General features: G+C 44.4%; 1 protein-coding gene across 1 annotated transcript in view; it reads right to left on the reverse strand.

The window, feature by feature from the left end:
* The window catches only part of SYDE2 (synapse defective Rho GTPase homolog 2), a 28,085-nt gene extending 13,471 nt beyond the window's left edge, over positions 1 to 14,614 (reverse strand). The window contains exons 1-3 of the mRNA XM_004176882.6: positions 14,332 to 14,614; positions 10,249 to 10,956; positions 573 to 1,669 (exon numbers count right to left, since the gene is read on the reverse strand). Coding sequence (XP_004176930.5) covers positions 573 to 1,669; positions 10,249 to 10,956; positions 14,332 to 14,440 — 1,914 coding nt within the window. The 5' untranslated portion in view covers positions 14,441 to 14,614. The remainder of the gene's footprint in view (positions 1 to 572; positions 1,670 to 10,248; positions 10,957 to 14,331) is intronic.
* Positions 14,615 to 17,859: the final 3,245 nt, after the last annotated feature.

Consider the following 17,859-nt stretch of genomic DNA (forward strand, 5'->3'; position numbering starts at 1 on the left):
AGTAGTATGGGGAAAGAACTAATTCAGCCCCTCAGGGACTCATCCTAATGCTGTGTACAAGGTGATGATCGAGATGGGCCTCAGGCACACTGGCTTCAGACTGCACTAAAAGATGGGCTCACTGTGTCACTGCACAGAGTGTAGCTTTGGGTTTGAGCAAGCAGTGAACCATACCATTTTCACATTTAGATGTGTGTCCCTACAGACTGACCCATGTCTCAGGGGTCAAACATTCTCAAATTCTCAACAGATCTCTGCTTTGAGGGTGACTCTACACACTGGGAGCTGCAGGGCTGTTTCACTATTTCCACTCCTAAAACTCTGCTGGGAACATCTCCTGTGAGCAAGTGTACTTCTCCTCTACAAAAGCCAAGCTGAAGCAACGATTCCATACAGCCCTGTTATTCTCCCCACATTACAATAGCCAGTGTTCACCACACACAAGCAGCAAAGGAAAAAAAGACTTGAAACGACATTTTTAATTTCCTCCACTTCTACTCACTATTTACACTGCAACAACAGCTATCTCAACACAGAAATATTGACAAAAGAGATTAAAATATGCACAGTACCTGACAGCCTCTCTTTTCAATCTCCAGAATGCATTTCTGCAACAAAAGCGGCACCATCAAGCCTGTATTTTCCTTCTCTACAACTTTCCGAGCATCTACCCCAAACATCACAGGCTCACGGTCTGTGTCAAGGCCGTCAAGAGAGTTCTCCCACTGCTCCATGAGTGACAACTTGACATAAATAAGCCCCCTGGGCTCCAGTTTGACAGCCAGTTGATGTGTTTTGGTGACCCGAAAGAGAGTGGGAAGAGCCACAGTTCCATGACAACACACTCTGTTTTTCCGTGGGGTGGGTTCCCAGCTGAACACCACCAGCTTTAAGTGCTGAGCATTTTCGATTTCTATGTTGAATGTGTGATCCATGTCAAGAAATGTTGTCCTACATGTGAGCAGGGCAGTCCTTGCTTTGTTTACTGAGTCAACCTGTATTGCACAAAAGACATCTTTTGAGTCTATTCGTGGTGGCTTTAAGTCTTCAGCACCATAAAAGTGAATGCTCATGAGTCCAGAGATGTACTGAGAGCATTTGGGCTGATCAGAAAAGCTGTAGTGTCTGAAGGCATCAATATCTATTTCGGGTTTACCACCGTTACTTGGAAGGCTCTCCTTTCCTTTCCCACACTTGGTTTCATGTCTGTGTTTACCTGATTTTGTTATAAGCTCAGGAGAGTCACCATCACTGAGGTAACCACCTTTGTTGAAGGATTTGGAGCTCCTTAAGCTCTTCTTTTTGTAGGTGTGTTGTGAGGACACACTGCTGTCAAGATGATAACGGCTTATCACATTCCTGCTGGCAGCTGTGGTTGAGTTTCCAGAAGGCAAAGTTACTGTATGGCTTGTATCCCGGCAGCTACTTTTCAGCAGGGAAGGAGGATTATCTGAACTACTATGGCTTGAACTTCCCTTCACACTCAGCTTCCTGCTCAGCTCTGGCAGCTTTTTCATTTTCATGGAAAGCTTCCTCACGGTCCTGGGAGATTTAATTCTATCAGGGAAAGGCCAGTTGATTGATCCGCTTTTTTTCAGGGGACTGGGACTTGGAGGAGAAACCTCTGTGGAGGGTATATCAGGCTTGCGTGCAAGAGCAGCTCCAAACCCTTTAGAAGAAAAGAGAAGGAATAATTTTCATACTGTAATTCTCGGCAATGAAAAAATAGAACTTGGGGAAAACATTTACTATTTGTCATAATCTGATAAGTACAATTCATTCAGACAACCATCACTCATTCAGTCAGATGTTCACAAGTGTTCAGAAAGCCGTGATCTGCTGACTTGTTCAGCCAAACTTGGCAATTCATTGTCAAAAGCCAGATTTGTTCTGCTTTATGGAGATGAAAGGGCCAGAAACTACATATAAACAAATGAGCAATTGCACTCGCTGCATTCATCTCAACCCATTTGTGCTGCACCCCCTATACAACCACACATGGCTGCATTCCTGGGGCACAAGTGCAAGGAAATCAGACTTACTGAAAAAATCCTGGAAATATGGCAAAGGCACCCTTGTCTGCAGAGCAGTTAGCTACACAGCCAACACATCAGCATTGCCACTGCTCTTATGTCTAAAGGAAAGACACTTGTCTCTAGTAAAGAATATGGCTCATTGTGTTCCTCCATCACCTCAAAGAGCCCTAAATCTCTCCTGTGTAGATGCAGGCAGTCTCACACCTGTTCTTTCATTTCTCTTAGCTTCTCCTTCCTACAGCATGATGTAAGATTTATTCCTTCCAAAAACTGCATCCTGCACTGCCTCATTTCACTGCCTGCCAGTAACCTTCCATGTTTCCTGGCACAACCATCCCACAAGAGAGTTTAAAGTTAGACAGTTCCCAAGTGACATCCTCACAGGAAATCACCCCCCTTTCAAGGTACCAAAAAGAAAAAAAAAAAATAACAGCAAGCACTGATGCTAAAAAGAGCAAAAGAGAAAAAAAACAAAACCAAACCAACAACACTTCTTCAATTCAGCAGTAAAGAACAGCTAATTAAGGAACACAATTAGACATAAGCCAGTACTGCACACAGACAGGAACCTGTGGCTCACCTCATGCTCTAATACTCAAGAAAATGCAAATACCAGGTTTTACTCAAGTCATTCTCACTTTTACCAGCATGAGGCAGTAACAACTGTAAGAAAATCATTTATCTGAGTTAAGAAACCATGCAGGAGGGAAGCCGAGGCCAGAATGATAGGTAGATATTAATAAAATTACATTATTACTTCACTTAGAGTCACTTTTCCTCCCCTTAAGAAACAAAGAATGCCTCTTGCTAGCAGCAGCCAACCCCATCACCATTTTCAAATGTTAGATGCTCCCAAGAGGACTGGGTGGCCTTGCCTGTGCAGGCTGAGGTTCTAGAGCCCCTAAACACACCAACCCTGTGTGAAGCAATTATCCCAGGCAGCTCACAGAGACCCAAACATCTTTATCCATCATTCCCCTTTGCTAGCCATGGAAAAGGAGACTGTTCACAGCATATTAAAAAAAAAAAAAAGAAGTGTTGTTTTCACAAGATGCTCAGTAAACCATACTTTAAAGGGGTTTCTACTTTGTATTTGCTAAAGACTTACTACTTTAATTCTAAATGAATCACTTCAAGTCCACAGCAAATGATTCTCACAAGTGCTTTGTGCATTCAAATTAATTTTCACAATTGAACTGTAATGTACTTTTTATACTTCACCAAGCCTTAACATCTAAATCAGGCAATCTGGTCTTTGACCAAAGTCATCTGCTGTGGTTTTGGTTCCCTCGCCCCCTTCCAAGAAAAACCCTACAAAGGCTAGTTCTAGTCTCAATAGAAGTTTGGATTAAGTAGCTTTTGAAGGCAGTTGCTTAAAAGACTATCTTTATAAAAGCAAGTTTCAGTTACAAAGAATAATGCATAGAATCTGTTTTGCAGAGAAATAGAAGAAAATTAATTTAATCCTGCATCTCATGGAAGTAGCTCCCTTGCAGGGGAAGGGCTATTTCTAGCACGCCTGCTGTGCTTTTCTGGCAAGCAGCTAGTTAGAAATGTGGTGTTTGATAAAGGCAGACAAAGCCTTCCCTTGTACTGCAAATCACCGCACGGTCCCACTGGTGGGCTGGCGTGGAGCGCTCTATAGCAATCACTGCCACACTGCAGCCTCTAACATTAATCTCCCCTTGCTGTCAAAACTCTCTGGCACAGGCTTGGAAAAGCAGGCCAGCAAATTAAACTTCCCCCCAAACTCATTAAAACCAAAAAGTCAATCTAACACTATGACTTTTATGTGCCCAACTTCTGCTCGTTCAGCACCAAACAGTTAAAGTGAAATATGCGGCTGGAGGAAACTTAACAGTCGAGTATTATGCAGGATGGTATTCCCATCAGCACTGAGCCACATGTTGTTCCACTAAAGCCAGCAATGTGCTGAGGTATGCACGCAATTTTAAAAGAGTGTACATGACAACTCTGAACAAGCTGCAGGAGGAGTTGTAGCACAGTCCAGTAACACTTCACTTCCCAGCCTACCCATCTGACACAGCTTTCTCACAAGGGTGACAGCAAAACTGACTCACACCTCTCTTCTCAACCAAGTTACAAGATTGTGCTGCAAACAGCAGTTAGACATTAAAAATATCCTTACAGAAGGGTGAAAGAAGACAAAACATAAGAGGCACCTGTTGCACCAGGACAGCATGGGGATGGTCAGTTTTATATAGGCAGCTGACCATTTGTATGTGTATGTAACACTTCTCTTTCACAGTGAGAACACTCAATCCCTGGAAACAACCAGGGACATGGTAGAGTCTTCACCACTGCAGGTTTCCAAGCTGCAACTTCACTGGTGTGGGTGGTGGGGGTAGGTGGTGTCATTTAGGCTCCTTGTTCCACTGAAGGGTGAGTCAGATGATTATCTGATGCCCTCTCCAGCCTGGGCTATTCTATTATACTGGCTTTAATACATTTACATTCTGCCTTCTGACACTGCAGCAGTATGAATACAGAAAAAAAAAAAAACCAAACTTTTGGAGAACAATGCAATCCAAGTCAAAATGAACTAACACCCCAAGTAACTGTGTGTAACATCAGCTGTGGGTTCAGCTTGAGCATAAAGCCACCTTTACTTTGCTCAGCAGTGTGGCTGTGTGAAAGCATAAAGCCTTTCCATGGCCACAGGAACATGAAGAGCCCACAGTGCTTCACAAGGCAGGCCCCTCTGCCAGCCCATCCATCCAGGTGTCCACAGGACAGTCACTAGCGTCCCCTCAGTCGAGCAGACCGAGCCCTACACAACACTGCCCCAAGGGAAGAGAGGGCTCAGACTCAAGCACTTACAACACAGCCCCTGCCAGACATATGCAGTGATTTAGCACAGTAAACATGCTTGTCTGACCCTGTTTAATGCTGTTTATATGTGCTGGGGCACATTTATCACTGTCACACCCACTGCCAGCAACACATGCTGTTTTATAGGCACATTTTGGCTACCCTGTTATATATGTCACATCCTCCATTGCTTAAGACAGGGTTTCTGAGTTATTTTAAAGTTACTCAGAAAACCTGCAATTTATTTTTGGGCAACAAGTTGAGGTGAGTAAGTTGGTCAGAAACCTATTGGTCGCTATATAGTTGCAAGCTACTGAAGTATCAAACAGCAACTCTCACACCTATTGGAAATACTGAGTTAATGTATTAAAAGTGAAAAAGTAGCAAATCAAAATAGAAGAGCCCAAATATCTCAAAATTGTTCCTGTAGCAAGCAATAGGTGAAAGAAGGCTACTGTTTTTCTGTGATAGAATCCACAAGAGATACTGATCTAGATCCTCAACTGACAAACTGCACATCAGCTCTACTGATGTCAAAGCTGCTAAGTTTCTCAGGAGCAGGCACAGTTCTAGACCTGTTCTGACATAAAACCTCAGAGCAGAACTATAAATGTCATTGAGAGAACAACTCAGGATATATCAAATTGAAGCAACTTCAATTAAGATGTAAGGTAAGCATCACCTCTATCTACATCTGGGCAAAAGAAAATTTAAAAATAGAAAGCACTTTTAAAAACTGTGTAAAAAGCAATTATTTCTATGTAAAATCTTAATTACTTATCTAACTGAATGGAAGAATCTCTGCATTTAACATGTAAAGAAAATTCTTTTTTACCTCTATATAAATTACAACTTTGACCAATGCAGTCCCTATCTCACATTCTGCTTCAGAGTGAAGGAATGGAGAAATTATTAAAATGGTAAAAAAAAAAAAACTCAGAATTTTGTAAAGATAGTTTGTTTCCTTTGATTACTATACACACTGATACTAATAAAATTGTGATGAACCTAGGGATCACTTTCACAGGAGCAAAAGACAGAAAATACATTGCTAAAATGCAGTAATTGAAATGGGAGGTAGTTACAGCACAGCCCCCGCAAGGTTCAGGCACGAGAGGTGAAGGGGCTGACCAGTGCCTGCTTCTCGTCCTGGTGGTATCCTTGGAGCATCCACCATGGGCTAGCTCATTGCAGAGAGGAGCAAGCAGGTGTAACAGCGCTTTACTGACAGATTTAAAGGGTTCAGTATCTCCAAACCAGCATGAGTTTGCTGCAGATATTTTAAACAATAATGACCCTGCACATGAACCACAGGCAGCTCTGCTCAGATGCTGGAGCTGCACCAAGGCACTTGTGGAGCACCACGGCGATGCTGAGCACTGTCTGCTCAGGCTGCTCTCACGAACATTTCCTCTCCTCACTGTGTCTTCCACAGCATGAAAAGCAACTCTGCCCCTGCTTTCCCCATCAGAGGATATAAACAGTTACTCAGGACAAATCAGAAACTGAAAAAGGCAATAACTATTTGATGGAACTGCTCCCACTCCACAGTGCTACATCCTGCTGTTTCTCTCACCAGCAGGTCTTCACGGCATTCCCACCCCATGAATCCAAGACAAATGCATGAATAAGCCCTTTACCTCCAAAAGCATGTGCACAAACTCCCCAAAAACCCACCTAAAAATTGGCTTCACCTCTGCTGGAAAAAGAAGGAGCAGAGGGACCTTTCTGCCAAATCCTAAACCATTCTGGTATCTTACACATTGTGCAAGTATTTCACATCAATGCGCTTCTGTCTGTGAAACCAAAGCTCCTTACACTTGAAAAACAGGTAAACCACAAAACATGTTTCATCTGGGAAAAAAATTTCAAAAATAATACTTGTAACATGTGGAAGGAAAGGTGTAGAAAGCATTTGCTGCCCAGTATGCTCTACATATATTGCGGGAAGCTTGCCTGCAACAAGAAATTTTGCATGTAAGCATGCAAAATATTTGCATACATTGGCCCCAAAATGTGCTTTGGAAACCAGGATAATGGTCACAGCCTAAGTGGAGAAAGAGCCCTGTAGTTTTAATAGGAATTAAGCCAAATTCCAGTTGGCACATATCAGGGTTAAGTGGGAATATGGGATCCATCTTCACTTGCCATAACATTGGAAAGAAATTGTTTACAGTGATGCTTACCAGGATTTTCCACCCAGACAGCTAACTCAAGTACATTTTTAATAGCAAAAGCACAATCCAGATCCTGGCAACCTTCAATGCACCGGTCCTACCAGGATGTCTCTCAGATACAGATACATGAGATGATTCCACTCATTAGGTAGGCAGTAGTACCAACAGTTATCCTCCCCAAAAGCAAAAATATTGCAAATTCTTCAGAAGGCACTATTCAGAGCTCCATGGTGTAAATCTGTCTCGGGAGCCAACATTACAAAGGGATGCTTTTGTTCAACAATTTGCAGGTGATACACACATCTATAAAACACATGGTTAAGAGCTCAGTCCTGAAGAGTTATAAAGTAAATTTACTTCAACATTTCACAGTGAAAATAATTTCTCATGTTGCATTTATAACAAAAAAAAAAATATATTTTTCAATCATAACCATTTTGTCTGTGCAAGGAGACACATAATTCAAAACAGCCTCCAGGATTCTTTCCACTTAAATTCTTCTCCCACAGACCTAAGAGCCTAAGCTGGGCTGCTTCTACATTATTAACTTGTAAACAAGTTACCTTCTTACTCCTACCTTTTGAATACGTGTTATAAAGAAAATACATGTATTTTTTTTCCCAAGCTCTGCTATAAGGGTGCCTTATTTTTCATCAGTTTCTTTTTTAAAGCCAACAAGGACAGAATTATCCACTAAGGAATTACCTGACAAATCCTATTAACATAAATGGCATTTACTGTAGAAAGTAACCAGATTAATACCAGGAGGTAGCTGTGTAAATTAAGACTATGGAACAAATTAGCACCTCTACAACTATGATACATTGTACTGGTAACAGTTACAGGAAATATCTATTTGGTGCTCCGTTTTGAAAGACCCACAATAAGAGAATTCTATAATTTATACTTTTCATTAAAAAATCTCCTGTCTAATAAAGACTCAAAAAAGTAAGCAAAAAGAAAAAAAAAAAGGCATTACTATTTTCTCTCTACAAAGTTGGAAACACAAGTAAGGCAAAAATGTCTAAAATTTTAAAGGCAAAATTGTTTCCATTGTCCAAAGAAGAAAACAGCAAATGACAAAACAAACAAATATATATATTTTGTTGGATTTTGTACAGCCCCACTTTTTTCTGTCTGTGCTTCCCAAAATCCAACATTTAGGCTCCAATGCTAACCAATATTGACATGTTATATATGACATCAATAAGAAAGGTAGGCAGAATTTCTCCCAAAGCTTTAATTTCTTATTTGACAGGAGTTACTGCTTAATGTACCCAGCTCTCTACAAACAGAGACGTCCATTTCATACCAGCTGTATAATTCAAACAAGGTCCTAACACAAATAAAATGAAATTGGCCAGGGTTCCTTTCATGTAGTAATTTTATATGGATGAGCTGTCATTTTAAATTTGACTGAAAATAACTGTAGATACTTTAACTGGATTAAAAAGAACTAAGCCACTTCTCCATAATAAAGCCAATTACTAAGCAGCAGGGATCCACTTCATCATCAATTAATCTATTCAATGTGATCACCACCCCACACATGTAGAAGGAGAACTGCATTTGAAGTACATTAATTAACTAAATGCATAACAAACAATCAGGTGAAATTCGTAACTTCTCTCCCAGTTTCAGGAAACTTGAAATGGACAACTTTGCTTTCAGAAATAAATGCATCTTCACTATGAAAACAAGTTTGACATTTTTCTTCTTACAGAAAGGAACTAGCTTCTTTAAAAAAAGAAACAGTCACCCACGTATAGAGAGATTAACTAACTAAATGGAGGTCAAGCAGTTTGCAGGACACACATGGCCTTCCTAAATAACCACACTTAGTGACCTCTACAAAGCATGTAGAGCCCCCACAACGACAAAAATCTAAGAAAGAACATATTATCTCATCTGTCTTGCAAGAAAATAAAACTGTTCTAAGTATTTAAGACAGCTATAAAGTGAGCTATTTGTAATGAATACCCAAAAACTTTAACACACTTTGCAACTACAAATATGCTTGTATCTGCAGCATTTCCATGAAAAGAACAAAATGTGAGCCCCCAGAAGACCAAGAGTTTTTTCTTCTGCTGTTTACAGCAGTTGCTCTGGTGCCTTTGGAAACAAACCCTGTTCCCAGAAGTAGTATCTCTACACCAGGAATCCAGGCACACAGGGACATGGGGCCAGAGACTGCCAGGATGGTGAGGCTGGATGAGGACAACCCAAAAAGAAGCCCCTCCAGAAGGCAATGCACACCTGGGCTCCCACACCAGTGCTTCAGGTCCTTTCGGATGGACCAGGCAGAAACACAAGCTCTTATATGTATCAGTGTGAAGTGTAACCTTTCACCAAAGACAGGAACCTGGAATACCTCTCTCCTGAACTTTACATTGTTTCTAACTTTGAACAGGACACTAGAGTTAAGGTCGAGATAATACAAGGCACATAAGTAATTAAAAGTAATACCTTTTTGGAAAGGGTTGGGAGAGTTTTTTCTACTTACTTTTGTTTGGTGTGGTTTTATATTTGTTTGGGGTTTTTTAACAGACTGGGAAAAATCCTTAATATGATACTGAATTCACACACTAATGGAATTATGGAAACGAGACTATCAAACACTCAGCCAAAGATAACAAGGAACAAAGAGGCTGGCTTCTGAAAGTGAAAACCACTCTTCTCCAGTCTATTAGATTAGCCTGAGACAGTCAACAAGACAGTAATTACAGAAAGCGACGTGATGAATAGCATTTATATGGTCTACCAAAAAGTCTTTATTAAAAAGTCCCAGACAGCAAGTTAAAGAAACTTCTGCAGACATTAAGTAGCTTTGAGGCAGCAATCCAAGGCCAGGGCTAGACACCAGCTGACAAAGGAAACCCAGTGTGTCCTCACATTACCAGGCTTCAGCAAGCTCATTTTGTAAAACCTTTGTCTTCAGTGAGGTGGGGGCCAACGAGAACACAGGTTAACCACACCTGGACATGCCATGAACAAACTGATTGAGAAAAAACTGTGCACCTCTGCACTTAGCAGCCATCAGTCTCACAACCTGAGTCATTTTCAATGCACTTGACATGCATTTCCACCAAAAGTTTACTTGATAACGTAAGAGGTGGAAAAAGAGAAAAGAGACATAACAAAGGTTTATTATTCCTCTAAAATGCAAGAGAGGTCCAAACACTTATGTTCCCGAACACTCCTACCTGTGGAAGGACACTTGAAGGCAGGATTGTCCTCTGCTGTAGGCACACCGGGAGCCTTGCAGGCAAACTTCTGCAGGGGCTGCTGCGCGTGTTCCCCGGGCTGCGCGGCGTCCGCCTGGCTCCCCTCAGCGGCCTGTGCCGTCCAGCTGCTCCCCGCGCTCTCCAGGGAGCGTGCGGGACCCTCATGGGGACTCGTGGCCAACCCAGAGTCACCCCCAGGCTGGGCTTTGTACCAAACTGACGGGGAGCCCGCAGCAACAGGGCTATTCACAGCAGAAGGGTGGACCCCGGGCAAGTCGGGCTCATCATCTTCAGGGATGGGGTTGTACCATATTTCTCCTTCATCATACGCGTCGCCGTCCTCGCCGCAGTCCGGGGCAGCGCTCCTCAGCGCGGCTGGGCTCGGCAGGGCATAGCTCCGAGCCGGGTGCCCCGTGGCCGACGTGGAGGGGGCCCAGGGCACCGCGGGCTCGGGCAGTGGGACGGGAGACCTGGGTACCGGGATAACAGCCCCGTGCTCTTCCTTACAGGCATCTTCTTCTTCCAGAGGAGGAGGGGGCCGCCGGTGGGTGCTCTGCTGCAGCCAGCTGCGTTTCTTGGAAACGGTGATGCTGTTCACCTGCGGCCTGTGCTCGGGCACCTCGCTGGCCTGGGGGCATTCGGGCTCCTTCCTGCTTCTCGAAGCTATGTAAACATTTTCTATGAAATCTATTCCCAGAAAGGAAGGCAAAAAGAGAGGGAAAGACAAATGTTTAGAATATAATTTTGCTTTTGACAGATGAACACATTTGCTGTCATATAACACTTGCATCAGACCTCATCCAAAAGGACAAAAGATAAGGTGATATGAGCACAAAATTAGATTTCAACCTGTCAAATCAGAATGTGCACATATCTAATAAAAAGCCAGGCTTGTTTGGCGGTATTTTTAACGCCACGTAATTTAGATAAATGGCAACGAGATAACTGCTGAAAGGTCATGCATACTTGCACAGAAATGGCTGCTTTTTTCTGCCAAGTTCAGGTGCAATCGGTTTGAAGTTACTACACAGTACTTCTCCAGTTTAGTTATGCCAATCAAGAAACAGTTCCAATGTAGTGCTTAAATGGCTATAAAACCCCCACATATATTCATTTCTAGATTTCTATATAAATAAAGGTGACGATAGGTCTTGCACAAGAACCTCCAGAAAGGACTGTCCTAACCAGCTTTATCCTTCAATTAAGACAGAAGCATCCCCTGATTTGAGGGGAACAAAACAAAACACACCATCATGAAATAAAGGAAGGAGAAAGAAGAAAAGTAGAGAAGTTTTTAAACAACAAAAATTTCATGCAAGAAGTAAATAAATTCCACTGACTGCTCCCAAAACTTGAGTTTCATTGAAGCAACAAACATTAAATTATCCATGGAAAGTGCCACTCACACATGAGCCCCCTGTCAGAGCACAGCCAAGCTCCACTCAGCAGTAGTGCCATACCCCCCTGGCTGCAGCACATCGGGGAGCTGCGACCCCTGCACTAGGACTGGAAGAAAAGCTGCACATACATCCAAATTAAAATCAGAGAGCAGGTCAGGCAACCCTCATGCTGCTCTGCACAGCAAGGACAACCCACACTGGGCTCGCTCAGCCATTGAGGCCAAACGGGGATAACTGGGGTCACATAAAACAACCTCTTGTCACATGAAGCCATCTGCAACTGGAAATTCCAGATGGAAGTAGCTATTTGTTACTGCTTTTACATTATCCTTAGCAAAGAATTATTTTCACACCAATAATGGATGTTAAAATATGGACACCTCTCTGGAGGACTCAGAAGCAGCTCCGTAAATCCAGCCAAGTTTGCTGTAGAAAGGGAGACATGAAAAAGACTCATTTGAGCACCTTCCCTTTGACCCTCTTTTTAGGTTTGTGCTTTAATGACAGCAGAGATCCTTGATAAGATCTGAAACACCACCATTTTATTTGATGAAAGATTCATCATTTGGTGATTTTTCAAAAGCATAGTTTGCTTGTTCAGCTAAACTGCAGTATTATCACTGTTTGTGATTTGAAAAATTAACTTGTTTCAAAGAATTAACAAAATTAATCATGCTCCTTTTGAAGCCTTTGTACACCTCCATTGAAGTGCTTTGCTAAACTGGGGCCTAAGTCAGTCAGGTAACAGAATCTGAGGAAAATGTGAATGCAGATCTCTTGTCAAAATTTCAGTGATTTGGCAGCAATCATATTCCTTCCCTCACCCACAGCCTGGAAATGGAAGCATGCTGTTGTAATGGTTTCTCCTTACACACTGTCACGCTACAATTTCAAGTGAGAACTAACCAAAAGGAAACTAATCTGCAATGGGCATAGGACTGTGCCTATGTTTCCAAGAAGCCTGTTTGGGTCAGGGACTTCTCGGTAGGCATCCTCCTGCCAGTGACAACTATCCCAAAGTCCTTGCTTCATTCCAAGGATGGTCCCTGCTCTGGTGACAGAAATAGATGGAGCATCCGAGAGCTGTGTTTCCACAAACAAAAATATCTGCTACTTCCTGCTTTGTTCTAGAAACACGGGTCCTTCCGCACTGGTTAGGACAGCCTGCAATTCCCAAAACAATGGCTCCTAAGCAGTGCAGTGTGCTAAGCATACACCCAGCGACACATCTGGTGTGAGCCTCAGGCTGCCCTTCAGTCCTAGCAGCAGAAAACTTTGTTTTCAACATCCACCCAGGTATCTCCATAACAAACCATCTGCAAAAGCTTAGTGCAGAACCATCAACAAGCACAAGCCCCCAGCCTCCTCCACCAAGGCTGTTCGAAGGGACACGCCACCTTCCACAGGACTCAGGATGATCCCAACTCTCATCAGCCACACGCTGCCACAGGTCACCGATTGGAAATGCTCTCTGAAACTCATCCAAATTATACACTTCCACATACATCTCCCAACTGCAGTTTCTGCAATTGCTAGCAGTATTTGCAAGCACTGCTTCCCCTTTATTCGAACTTGGCCCTGATCCTGAAAGCCCTTATGCCTGTGTTTATTTTAGTAACAAACTGGTTCACATGCAAGTATCTGCACAACCAGTGGTTCAATATCACAGAGCTAGTTTCCAATGTTGTTAGCTGTTACAGGAGTGAGTAAATTTTAAATAAATACAACGCTCTAAGAGACATACAGGTCAGGAACATACTTTTTGTTCTAGAGCAATGCTTCATTCAGAAGAATGATGCCTACTATTAGCATTTCTACATATATATTTAATATAGTTAAGACCATGTCTCCACACAAATACCAAACATGACAACAGTTCCTTTTCAAAAGGCTTCAATAAGATGTTCAATTAAAAAAAAAGTATTTCCTTACCTTTCACTCCATGGACAAAAAATTAAACAAATCACTATTTCAAGTTAAGCCATAATAGTAACAACACGTGTACGCTCAGAAATCAAAGCTTCAATGTTTCAACTCAACTGCTAAACTGACCTCCCGCCAACTCCGTGGGCACAGAAAATACTTCACCACGATACCATGCCTTGCTTTGCAGACTGCATGGAAGCAGGGAACAGCTTTATCCAGCCTCTCCATATATGGATCAAACAACTCAGTTCTTCTGGCTGATATTTAAACACGTTCCCTTTCACTAAGTTTCCTAACAAAAGTATAAGACATAACTACTATATATTCAAATGGAACAACGACAAAACTGAAAATTGATCTATAAGATTTCGAGTGCATCTTTAGAAAGCGAACAAACCAACCAACCGCAGCTGGCAAACAGCAGCCGCGGAGTGACAAACAGATGTCGCGGGAGCCAAGGCAAGGAGCAGGACGCGCACAGAGCGCGGGGCTGAGCCGCAGCGGCTCCCGCTGTCCCGAGGAGCTCCCGCTCCCAGCAGCAGCGCGGGCACCGGTGGCACGCTGCGGCCGCCGAGGGCTGATCCGAGCCCCGAGCTCCCCCCGGCCCCGGCGCTCCGGGCAGCGGGCACGGAGCATCCCGGCGCCGCAAGAGCCCCCGCCCGGCGCTGGCGGGCAGGCGGAGGAGCGACCGCGGGCGGGCAGCCGGAGCCCCGCGGCCGAGCCAGCGAGCACTTACCCTGCGGGGCGCAGACCCCGCCGTGGCGGTGCCCGGCGCCCGCCGCCGCGCCTCGCTGGGACCTTCTGCCCCGCAGCTTGGAGAGCGTCCTGCGGAGCGGGTCGGCCATGCCTGGCGCTGCCTCCGCGCCGCGCTCAGCGGGCGCTGCCCCCCGGCCCGCGGGAGCGCGCGGCCCCCGAGCGCCGCGGCGGCCCCGCCGGCAGCCCCGGCCCCGACCGACCCATGGCGCCGCCGCCGCGCGCGCCCGGCCCCGGCTCCGCCGCGCACATACTTGGCATAGCTGAGCGGGGTGAGAGGGCGCCCGCGCCGCGCATGCGCCACCGCCCGCCCCGCCCGCCGCGCCTGGGGCTGGCCGGGCTCGGTGAGGGGCGGGCCGGGAGCGCAGGGGCGGCCCGGGAGTGCCGTGCCCCCGAGCCCAGCTCGGGCCCGCGAGTGCCGTGGCCCCGAGCCCGGACCGGGCCCGGCAGTGCCGTACCACCGGGCCCGCGAGTGCCGTGCCCATGAGCCGAGTGGGGCCCGCGAGTGCCGAACCCCTGAGCCGCGCAGGGGCCCGGCAGTGCCCGCCCGAGGAGCCCGGGATTGCCGTACGCCCTGGGCGCAGTGCTGGCACGGGCTCCCCATGGTGCTCCTTTCCCCACGGCGGCCCCCGTGTCATCATCTCCTTCGGCCGCCGTGTGCGCAGCGTTTCTTGACAACGACCAAAAAATCGCAGCACATTTTAATCACTTACTGTCCCTTGATGTTGGCTCCGCCTGTCCCCAGCGAAACAAATCTGTGGGCTGAAAACCCATTTCTGCCCCCGGGCTCAGGCTGTGCAGGCGGCAGCTCTCACCTCCCGGCGGGCTCTCGGCGGCTCCTGCGGGCCTGGCGTGCCGGGGTGGAGCTGGCCTCGCTCCGAGCAGTGGTACTATCCCAGCCCAAAAGCCACGCCGGTAGAAGACAAACAGCATTAGGACAGGGCAGCTGAGGCTGCTCGGGTGGGCAAAAATCCAGTTTTGTGTACGTGCTGCTCAGCTACATCCTGCACTGGTTCCATTAGCAAATGCATAGCCCGCCAAAACCGATATTAGGAGGTGATAAATTAATTTTTTTCCAAGATAAAGTACTGAGATGGATTTGTTGGTTAACTTGTACCTGAGTCTACATCTCCTACATTTAATTTCATTATAAACAGCTTCAGGACTATATTTTGTAGCTTTTTATGTGGCATAGCTTACAACAATCTGCAGTACCTGCCTTGTGGTGGGTGAGTGCAGAGGATCCACTGCTATCTCCTACCGGCTGGCTGTCACCTCGCTGTGGAAGGCAGCCAGGAGGAGACGGGCATTCCATGCATTCTGCATGCCCAGCGCAGCACTCAAATCCTGGACCAAAGGAAGTGCTCGTTTGGTTCTAGAGAAAGCAACATGCCACATATTCAGAGATTTCTTCTCTTACCAAATTTTGAGGAAGGTCTAACAATTTCTTCATCTGAAACTAAATCTTCCTGAAGAACAAAATTAGATTAAATTTTTGAATCTTTATATATGAAACACCAAAAGTAGTAACCCAGTAATACCTGTATTTCTACAAAGTAAAAACAACTCATTACAGAGTAGTTGTGATTTTTCTTCATCTAAAATAAATCTTACAATAGTTATCATATGTCACAGTGCAACAACTTGAAATGCTATTTTGCCATCCTGTCTTTTGAAACCATTTGCATTCCTTTAAATACACATATTGTGAAATGTCTGTGTATGGGTTTCAGAGCAAGATGTAAAACCATTCCAGAATGCCTTTGATTGAGAAAAATCCTGGAAGTGATGATGGTGATGGTGGGATGATCCCAATACTCACTGCTGTGCAGATGAGAAACTGTGAGTCCCAATGGATCTGCCCCTGCAGCCTCAGATCCTGTTCATTCTGGCAGCTGCATTGCAGCACTCATGGGCTGCATGTCAGGCAAATTAGTGTACAAGAAATGCATCATCCCAAAACTGTCAATGCTTTTCTGACAGCACACTTGCTGTGTACAATCCATGTCTGTCTCCAGCCTGCATCTGTCTCCAGCAAATTCATCCACAATTACATTTTCTTAATTATCCAAGGGCTCAGTTAAAGGAAAAGCCCAGCACCACCTCCCCTGAATTGATCTTATCTGGTTAGGTGGTTTTCTTTCCCAACAAAAATGTTTGATTTCTAGCTGGAATCAGTATGAAAAGCTAAGCCATTTACTACCTCCCAGAACTGATCTGTAAGGATACAGTTGAAGAAGAAAAGTATAAACAAATTTTATGTTGCTGTTGTGCATATCATAATTAGTTGCCAAAACAGGTTGCCCAGAAAAGCTGTGGGAATTCTATCCTGATGACACTGGAAACTTGTCTGGCCCTGGCCAAAGTCACCTGCATGACTCCTGCTTTGAGTTGGGACTGACCGGACAACCTACAGAGGTTCCATCCAACCTAAATGACTCTCCTAAGCATAAAGTTTTCCTCTACTGGCGCTGTCATGCTCTCTAGCTGACATAGCTTAGATAGAAGGAATGAAGTCCAGCCAAGCAGAACACCAGCGACAAAAACCCCGTTGAAATTGTGGATGGGCACCACAGCCTGACTGCCCCGACCGTACTGATGCCATCAGGAGGTGAGATGTGCCACCAGCACATGCATGCCTGAAGAGAAGGGCATGATCTGAAGTCTGGGAGAGGAAACCTACCCCACTGTAAAACAACAAAAATATTCTGAATAGCTAGCAGCTGAATTCTGGGCTTTTTCTGCAAGAAACCTTTGCTGCAACCATTTCAAACTGAGCAAACCAGTTTACATCTACCTTGACTCTTATCTTCAGACCTTCAGATTTTCCACCTGTTCTAATGGGAAATCAGATTCCTTCTGTTCATGTGTACATTTTATTGTCTGAATTATTTTACTAAGGAATAATAACTTCCTGCACGTAAAGTAACTATATAACATTTAGCAAGTGTGTCTATTTAGGAGGCATTTTTGAAAATGTTTGTTATTTGGATATTTCAGCAATTAAAACAGTATTAGTAGAAAGTAAGTACTGGCCAGAGTAAGGACCAAATTCTGCAAAGAACTAGAGTACTGGCATTTGGTGTGCAGTACTTATTGCCTTCTCCCCTGAGTATTAGCTATGGAAACAAAAGAAAATTCAACACCATTGTGTTTTCCATGCTGCTTCACACAGTATTTCCTTCATGTTCTATATGGTTTTAAATGTTAGTTTAAGCACTTAGATTATTCCTCTATGCACTAGGCACACAGGAAATAGCTTGGTGAAAAGCTGCCAATAGTTGAGTCTATAAACACAGTTTGATCAGTATCTTAGAAAATTGTTTCCATTCCAAACTGTGGTTACAAAGCACTTTTTCTTGTTGGCAGCTGGATTTTTTAAAAATCCTTATGCATCCTGTATTTGCCCAACAGTATTGGCATTGATTGTACAAAAAAAAAAAAAAAACAAACAAACAAAAAAAAAACCAACAAAAAAACCCCCAAACCTGCAGATAAAGTAACATTAAGG

The sequence above is a fragment of the Taeniopygia guttata genome, chromosome 8, assembly GCF_048771995.1.
Source record: "Taeniopygia guttata chromosome 8, bTaeGut7.mat, whole genome shotgun sequence".
Lineage (NCBI taxonomy): Eukaryota > Metazoa > Chordata > Aves > Passeriformes > Estrildidae > Taeniopygia > Taeniopygia guttata.